Source organism: Eucalyptus grandis, chromosome 5 (assembly GCF_016545825.1).
Source record: "Eucalyptus grandis isolate ANBG69807.140 chromosome 5, ASM1654582v1, whole genome shotgun sequence".
NCBI lineage: Eukaryota > Viridiplantae > Streptophyta > Magnoliopsida > Myrtales > Myrtaceae > Eucalyptus > Eucalyptus grandis.
Genome location: NC_052616.1, coordinates 51287924 through 51297080, shown reverse-complemented (window position 1 = coordinate 51297080; position 9157 = coordinate 51287924). Strand labels below are relative to the sequence as shown.

At 43.6% G+C, this 9157-nt stretch overlaps 1 protein-coding gene across 1 annotated transcript; it reads left to right on the top strand.

Annotated features, from left to right (window-relative positions):
* The first annotated feature begins 5495 nt into the window (after positions 1-5495).
* On the top strand, positions 5496-7313 carry LOC120293313 (geraniol 8-hydroxylase-like). The gene is made up of 2 exons (XM_039312407.1): positions 5496-6497; positions 6590-7313. Exons 1-2 carry the CDS (start codon positions 5604-5606, stop codon positions 7193-7195), a joined length of 1500 nt encoding a protein of 499 aa, XP_039168341.1. The 5' UTR covers positions 5496-5603; the 3' UTR covers positions 7196-7313.
* The last annotated feature ends 1844 nt before the right edge of the window (positions 7314-9157 follow it).

The following is a 9157-nucleotide window of genomic DNA, read 5'->3' as shown; positions in this document are numbered from 1 at the left end:
GGCACGACGACGGCCGAAATCCAAATTTTTGGCAAAGTTGATGGACACTAGGGTCAGACCTGGAATTGGCCAAACAAATCTCAGCCCAAATTGAAATTTGCTATTGAGTTGGGTTGGGCTTGCTTCGTGGATTTGGGCTTCAAATAGGCCTGGCCAAAACTGAAGGTGGGTTGCAATGGGAGTTCACTTGGGCTGCTGGAGTTGATGGGCTGAACGTGCAAGCTTTGCTGGACAAAATTTGTTGGGCTTCGCTGGCTTCTTGGGTTGTTGGGCCTCGCTGGCTTCTTGGGTTGTTGGGCCAAATAAAAAAAGAAATTGCTGGGCTGAACTAGAAGCAACTATGGAGATGGGCTTCGTTGGCGTCACGCGCGGGGTAGCTTCGGTGAGGCAGAGGGGTCAACAAAAGAGGGAGACAGGCTAATGGGCTGACCGATCCACCAGCAACGATGGGGGCTGCTGAAGACAAAGACACGTGGCTGAAGGCAACCGCTGCTGCCCCATCAGATTACCAATAGTCTAAAGTGGCTGCATGATCCCTTCGAATCTAGGATCACCAGGGACTGCTACCCCGGCACCAACCGGTGAAACCGACGGCGTTACTATACCACTTGCGCTAGCCTCAACCTGTGCTCTACCTTGACCGCCTCGAGGATTGACCCTTATTGGCATCCTAGCTCAAGTCACTAACACTATGGTCCTCTTCCTAGGAGTTCTCGGCTCTCGATCACTCATCCTACATGCTTCTTAAAGATACCTGTTTTCCAGTTCCATAGAGAATTAGAAATTAAGTGATCACCACAACCAATTTACCAAACAACTATCAACCACATGCATCAATATAAAATAAAGGCCACTCCTACTAACTATCCCAAGAACCCATTGCACCTTATTACTCCAAATACAGACTTCGCTTTGATACCACTAAATGGGGATGTCACGCCCGATCCTCAGGCTCGTGCCCATCCCTTTTTGGTCAATAAAATTTTGCGACTTCTCAAGACGAGTCGCCGACCCTTTCTTTTTATTACATATGCAAAAGCGAAAATTAATTCCTTGACAGTAATCATCTCGGAATAAAAAAGTAGGACAATAGATTCACACAAAACGAAACATGCTTTTATTTTCACATATGGTCATGTACAAGGTCTATGATCAAAAGACTACAAAATTTGGCTTTCCAAAAAGAAGCGGTCCTAATTGACCTGCACTTTTGATCACCTCCTCTCGGCTTCGGGTACTCCACTTGACGATTCTGAAAATTTAATCCATGACGAGGTGAGATATAAATCTCAGCGAGTTCATGCTCTAAACCCCGATTAGGAGAGAAATATGCCTAGAAGTGTCATAACCACACAATCACACAATCAAGGAGACTTACCTTGTCTCAGATCCACCCTTCAAGTCAGTACATTTTATATCTCAAACAGCATGAAAGCATGAATAACAACTAAGCTCAATTAACTAAAACGACATATTAACATTCTCAAATAAGCACAAGAGTCTTGATTATAGGGCCAAATCGTTATGACACGTCCCATACCGTGCCACACAATTTTGTCCCATAATCCGGCGCATTCAACTCAATTAAACATGCGTTTCTAGTTTTGATCTCGGCATATAGCACGGCCTACTCTCTCAGCAGTCTCTTGGCATTGCCAGACTTCGTCTCACCACATTGAGCATGGCACGTCTCTTTCAAATGGCTTTCCCAAAGGAACATAGGGTCTAGAATCTATTGCGACCGGGTTCCTATTGTCTAGGGGTATCCCAAATGGGGATAACATCCAGCTTAACAGCCCGGGACGATTTTTCTTAACCATCACACGATCACTCAAATATGGCCTAGGGCACCATACATTATACTCAAATACTTCAATTAAAATGGTGAACTTGGCCCTTTTCTTCATATTAGAAATACACATAAAAATATTCGTGTGTGAGTACATGGTCAACTCGACCTAGAAAAATTAAAATTCTTCCTTTTTAAAATCTCACTATTTTATATGGTAATTAAAACTATTTTCGATGTCAAAATCCTACACCTAGGATTTTCTGAATAAATATTGAAAATTCACAATTTTTGGAATTAAATACCAAAAATCCAATCAGCACTTAATTTGCAGAAATTAACACTAAATTACATAAATTAATCATACCATTGTAATCGTACGAAATTCGATCACCGACTATCCTGGCCTAATTTCCGGAAAAATAATTAATAATTAATTAATTTCTCAAATTAATTAAATAATTCAATTTAATTTCTAAAAATATTAACTTAGGCTAGAATCACTAATTAAATACTGATACGAGCCTGGAAAATTCCCAAACCCTTCTAGATAAATAATACAAATTATCTAGGTCTCGCTTGATCTAATCTAACCACCTAACATATATAATTGCATAATTAAATCACTAAATTAATCTAACTAACAACCTAATTCTTAATTAATTAAATCTAAACACCTCATAAACGTCATTAGTCTACTAAGGAGATTTTAGAGCATAAACTCACCGGTTTATTGAGGAAATCGGATTACCGCGATGACGGCGCAACGGCGGCCGAAATCCAAATTTTGGCGGCGTCGACGGTCATTCGGGCCGGACTGAATTGACCCAACAAATCTCAACCCAAATTGAGATTTGTTATTGAGTTAGGCTGGGCTTGCTTCGCGGGCTTGGGCTTCAAATGGGCTTGGCCAAAACGAAGGTGGGCTGGAATGGAAGTTCACTTGGGTTGTTGGAGTTGATGGGTTGAATGTGCAGGCTTCGCTAGACCAAATTCGCTGGGCTTCGCTAGCTTTTTGGGCTGTTGGGCCGAACAACAAAAGAAACTGCTGGGCCGAACCAGAAGTAGCTGTGGAGATGGGCTTCGTTGGCGTCACGCGCAGGGTAGCTTCAGTGAGGCAGAGGGGTCAATGAAAGAGGGAGATGGGCTAATGGGTTGACTGATCCACGAGCGACGATGGGGGCTACTGAAGATGAAGACGTGTGGCTGAAGGCAACGGTTGCAGGCTTGAAGACCGAAGGGGATGGCCTGCTTCGGTGGCTTCGTGTGCTTTGCTCCCTCGTGGGGTGTCCTTAAGTTGCTGGAGAAGACCATGCTTGGAGATGGACGCACAAACAGATGCTACATAGGTGGCTTCACGTTGAGGGATGGATTCAATGATGGAGGCTTCAACTGTGCTTTGATCAATGGTGCTAGGGCTTGGACGTGTGGGTGTGAAGTGGAGAGAAATGGAGGAGAAAGCAAACGTGTGGCCAGAGGAGGAAGTCAAAGGGGGCAAAGGCGTGTGGGTGTTTGGAGCGAAGGAAATGAATAGAGAGAGTGAGGAACAGTCCAGCAAGAGGAAAAAAAAAAGGAATGATGAGGATCGAAGGAGGTTGGCTTTGAGCGTTGAAGGAGATGGAGGGGAAGCTATGCGGGAGAAGTGTTGTATGGAGGGGCAAAAGTCCACAAATCTCATCTCTTCCATTTATTACATGTCTCCCCTAATACTTTCTTACAAGCTAATGCCCCAATTAAATCTAAATTGAAGCCAAAATTATAATCCCTCCAAAATTCCAATTTCACTAATTTGGCTTCAATTATCGAAATCGAGGTCCGATTTCACTGAAGAAAAATCCCAAATGAATTTATGTAAATCCTTGACACTCAAAGGCTCCATTTGGCAATCCAAATTTTCTTTAATTTGGCCCATCTGAATTTTCGCTATTTTTCTGCAATGTCCAAATCGATTCTTCGTAAAAATCCCAGAATCTCTGGAAATTTTTTGGAGGATGAGTCGACCTTCCTAAAATAGATCGTGACACCACAGAACTTTTAATTTCTAAGATTAGGTTCAAATTCGCGGTTAATTTCAATCCGGCGCTTTTAGCGTGACATAGTTTACAGGGTAACTTTTAGGAATTTTTGGTGCAATTGACTCATAATCAATTTATCTCGAGTCACAATGTACATCTTTGACACATTTGCGACTCTCGGTTGTCGTGAAAATCTCGAGATTTCAATTACAAACACCAAATAACAAAACAATAGAAAAATCGATCTAAAACCGATCAACGAGTATTTTGCACTCTGATCACATATCTTAGTCAAATCGATCTATCTCCAATCTCTTATCAATTTTTAACAGTGCCGTAATGACCCTTATAGGCCAACACGATCGAGCAGTCAATTCTTGGTTGAATTCTCAAGTCTATTGCATTTAGATTCCTTAATTGTTTCCCTAAATAATCTAATTATCTCGTGAGTGATCAGCTCAGAGCTCAGAGAATAGCACTATCGGTGCATCGATGAAAGGCTTGATTTATTTAATCAAAAACTAATTCTAAAAATTCAGGCTGTTACATCAACCCTCGATGGCCGATCGCCGGCCATGGCCGAGGCCGACGACCGGCCAAAAAAAAAGAAGAAGGAGAAAAAGAAGAAGTGTTTCTCGGAATTGTTCCCGGGAACAACAAACAAGTTTTTTTCTACTTCTTGTTTTTGTTCCAAATCTGTTTTCAAGAACAAAAAAATAGATTTTTTGTTTCCGAGAACAAAAGTGCAAACAAACGCGTTTCCGTTCTATTTTTTTTTGTTCCCCGGAACAAGAGAACAAAATTTTGTGCTCGAGGAACAAAAATAAATTTAAACAAACAGCCCCTTAATGTTTATAAGTGGGATTGGCACATGAACACATATGTCTGTGCTGCGCCTTATGTCAGGTAAAGTTTCTCCTGAAATCATGTTCAAACTCTATGAGATTGGTTCGGCCAAAATTCTGCACAGACGGAGTAGCAACGAGCATGGAGAGAGGGAGAAAAGTTCAGATTCAAAATTTTGAAAGCAAATAAATGGAGAGGGACAGAGGAAGGAACGAACGGCCGTTTTCTTTCTCAAACGAAAGAGAAAAGTTTTTCCCCGCAATAGATGCTCTAACAGGAGAGAGAGCGTGCAGGCTAGGAGGAGAGAGGGTATCGGCAGACTAGGAAGAGCCGTTTTCTTTCTCAAACGAAAGAGAAAAGTTTTTCCCCGCAATAAATGCTTTGACAAGAGAGAGAGCATGCAGGCTAGGAGGAGAAAGGGTATTGGTAGACTAGGAAGAGAAGAGAGAGGGGAAGAGGGCAGAAGACACCAGGTGGGCCCACCATCCACATGGCACCTCGTGAGTGGCCGGGGACCACGCTGACGTGGAGGTCCTGGACCACCCAATATTTTCTCAATATTGGGTGGGTTTTTACACTGGATGTAGGTGAAGTGTAAAACCATAGAAAAATTGACACGTGGAGTCCATGTTTAAATGGGGTTAGCGATTCAAAATTTGCGTCCCCCCCCTCCTTTGCTCTCTCTCTTGTAGACCCAGCCCACCTCTCTGCATGCTCTGCTCTCCTCTCCTCTGCAGATCTCCTCCCTCTGCTCGTCTCCTCCTCTCTCTCCTTCCGTGAAGAAGCAGTCTACTTTAGTTTTAGTATTGGAAAAGTCTCAATGCATGGCCCCACGATGACATGGAATTTTGAGAGCTTGAGAGATGAATGCAGCAAGCCAATTTCAATGACCTAAAAGTCGTAATAAATACAAAGGAAGTGGTCGCACTTCTTGTAGTTGTGGATTCAGAAATATGGATTGCTTGGTTCTGATTCTGTGTCTGTACCTCCTCTGGGGCTTGTTCCAAGCTCTCTCCTTCGTCGCCAACAGGGGCCAAAGAGCTCGGCCCTCCAACCTCCCCCCTGGTCCGCGGCCTCTCCCGATCATCGGCAACCTCCTCGAGCTCGGAGATCTTCCCCACAGGTCCCTAGCCAAGCTCGCCCGCACCTACGGCCCCATCATCAAACTGGAACTTGGCTTCGTGACTACGGTGGTGGTCTCTTCGCCGATGCTCGCCAAAGAGATCCTCCAGACCCACGACGCTGTCTTCTCGAATCGCACGGTTCCCAATTCCATCACGGCCCATGACCATGACAAGCTAGGCTTGCCCTGGCTACCCGTTTCGCCTCTCTTCCGAAACCTCAAGAAAGTATACAACTTGCATATCTTCTCCAGCAAAAAACTTGATTTGAACCAACACCTTCGCAGCAAGAAAGTTCAAGAGCTGGTCGCCTTCGTGAGGAAATGCGCAGATGCCGGCGAGGCGGTGAATATCGGGGAGGCGGCTTTCAGGACCAGCCTTAACGCGGTATCAAACACTCTTTTCTCTTTGGACATGATAGAACCTTTGAATCCAGCTGGAGAGCTGAAGGAGGTCGTGTGGCAATATTTTTTTGAGATTGGAAAGCCTAACCTGGCAGATTACTTTCCCATGCTCAAGAAGATCGACCCGCACGGTTCGAAGCGTCACCTTGAGGCGCTTATCCAGAAGTTGTTCGACTTTTTCGATGGTGTGATCCAGAGAAGGTTGCAGCTGAGGACAGAGAAGGGTTGCGTGAGGTGTAACGATGTTTTGGATTATCTCCTTGATTTAATTGAAGATAAAAATGAGACCCTGGACATCTCCCTAGTCAAGCATCTATTTCTGGTACTGTCTCCTCTATAGTGCTTCCTAATTGTGATAATTATGATATAATTTCTTGGAAAAAAGCTCTTTGATTTGTGACGTGAATCATGCAGGACACAATCACCGGCGGTAGCGAAACCACTTCGAGCACTCTGGAGTGGGCAATGACAGAACTACTTCGCAACCCGGAAAAGCTATCAAGAACCCAAGCTGAGCTCCATCAAGTCATTGGCAAAGGCAAGACGATCGAAGAAGTCGATATTTCTCGCTTACCCTATTTAGAAGCTGTCTTGAAAGAGACTTTCCGGTTGCACCCAATAGCTCCTCTCCTTCTTCCTCGAAAATCTGGGGAAGATTTTCCTATAGGCGGTTTCACCATTCCAAAGGGTGCACAGGTTTACATAAATGTGTTCGCGATAGGACGAGATCCGAGCACTTGGGATGATCCAGACAAGTTCGTGCCCGACAGATTTCTTGGATCTGATATTGATTTTAGGGGACAAAACCTTGAGCTGGTACCGTTTGGCGGTGGCAGGCGGATTTGTCCGGGGTTGCCATTGGCCGCGAGAATGTTGTGTTTGATGCTCGGTTCGCTCATCAACATATTCAATTGGAAGCTCGAAGATGGTGTTATCCCCGAGAACATGAACATGGAAGAAAAGTTCGGATTAGCCGTCCAAAAGGCTCAATCTCTGAAAGCTGTGCCCATTCCTATATGAAAGAAGAAAAAGAAATGCATGTTCGCGTTACATTCTATGTAATTATGTGGTACCCCTGAACACCTAAGGTTGCCACAGCCTGCCCATCCTTTATCTCAATAAGATATCCGTTACTCTTTTTTTTTCTTAAATAAAAGGGTTTAGGGAAGGACCAAGGTCCTTAGATATATATATATATTTAAAACGGTCCCAGTGCAACTTATTAGCGGAAGCATAAACGAGTCTCACATTTTCTCCCTTCAATAACCATAATGCAATGCACACCAACTACGCACCATAAGAAAAGATAAAGCCAAGCCACTTTTATTTATATTTTCATGATGGATTTCTCAGGTCGATACATCCAAAAAGAAAAGCCAAAATTTTTCAACTATACTTGGCCACATCCTAAAAGAGATCTCGACCTCTATATCGATCACGTGTCATCCCCCATCTACAAGTGTCGGCTACTCTAAAAAAAAAAAGTCAGCTCTCACTCCTCACGCGGACCATCACACCTATCCTGGCGCATCGGGCGGTGGCGGCGGCAACATCCCTTGTATCACTCCGCCACGGCAGATGTGGATCAACAAGAACTTCTGGATGACCGGGCCCCCAGCCAGGCCCATATCATACATCACCAGCATGCGAACCCGAATAAAAGTCAGACTAGGAATGGTAACACAATCAATCTCTGAACACTCGACCTCCACATCAGAAGGAAGGCCGTAAAAAGAACTCCGCGTGACCGGAGGGAGCGGCATCTTTCTAATATGAAATGTTGGTCCCCAAAAGGAATGAGTACAACCACTCAGCAGGTAAAAGATCCATTAACTACTCAATGCATCACACAAGACAATCATAACATCATAGCAGAGTACATATCTTTCATACATTCAAGCATAACTTACCTTACAGCCATGCATATGACATTATAACCATACGTGCATACATCATCATGCACTCACCACCAAGCATCTATACATATACCATCATGCCACAGATGCATATACAACCGTGCATTCATCGTCAAGTATTCATTCATATCCATGCCTCATGTGCACATACCACAATGCACTCATACACATCATATCATACAGCCATGCATACATGTCACCATACCATGCATGATTCAATTTCACCATTTTATCTTTCCATTTGATCACCACATCTTTCTTTACCGGGACTAGTAATTGCATCCCACATTTCATTGCTCGCACCCAATCTGGCATCGCGAGAAACCTCCGGCACACACACCACCAGGCATCCGGCACCCCCACATTCCGGGCATCTCGTATCCCAACTAGCATCACGAGGCATTCCCTAGGCACAAACCTCCGAGACTTCCGGCATCCAACCATTCCGGGCATCTCGAAACTCCCGAAGACATCCGGGCATGTATCGTAATACAACCGGGCATCCGGCACCCAACCATTCCGGGCATCTTGACACTCCCAGGGCATTGTCAACTCTCCTCCAACAATTTTTCTCATTCATCATCATTCATATTCACAACTTTTTTTTTTTTTTGGTCTCAAAATTAACATGCCACATGATGTGATGGCAACAAAGTCAATTTCAACCTTTGATTCTATATGTAATGCCAAGAATCATCACATGTACAGCAAGATTCAATCACTTAAAACAATATAATTCATGGGGCTCACTCAAAACAGAATAGTCATGCATCCAGCCTTTGAAATTCGCACAATCCAGCTTGCACAGTTTTTGAAAACATTTCATTTGAATGCCCAAATGACTTTCAAAAACTATGAAATTCAAACATGTGATATTCAAGACATAAAGGCAGATATTTCATGAAGAACACTGCACCAAAAGACCTTCATATCATGCGGTATAAACCGAACATCACAGCACCATTATCATAACCACTTAATTGCACAGTTTTCGAAACATTTTCAGTTAAATAGGCAAATGAACTTTAAAAATTGTAAAATTTGCATATGTTTCAGGGAAGACATA

Coding starts and splice junctions, on each gene's coding strand:
- LOC120293313 (XM_039312407.1), top strand. CDS start 5,604: ATGGATTGCTTGGTTCTGATTCTGTGTCTGTACCTCCTCTGGGGCTTG. Junction 6,498..6,589: donor TAGTCAAGCATCTATTTCTG/GTACTGTCTCCT, acceptor TGAATCATGCAG/GACACAATCACCGGCGGTAG.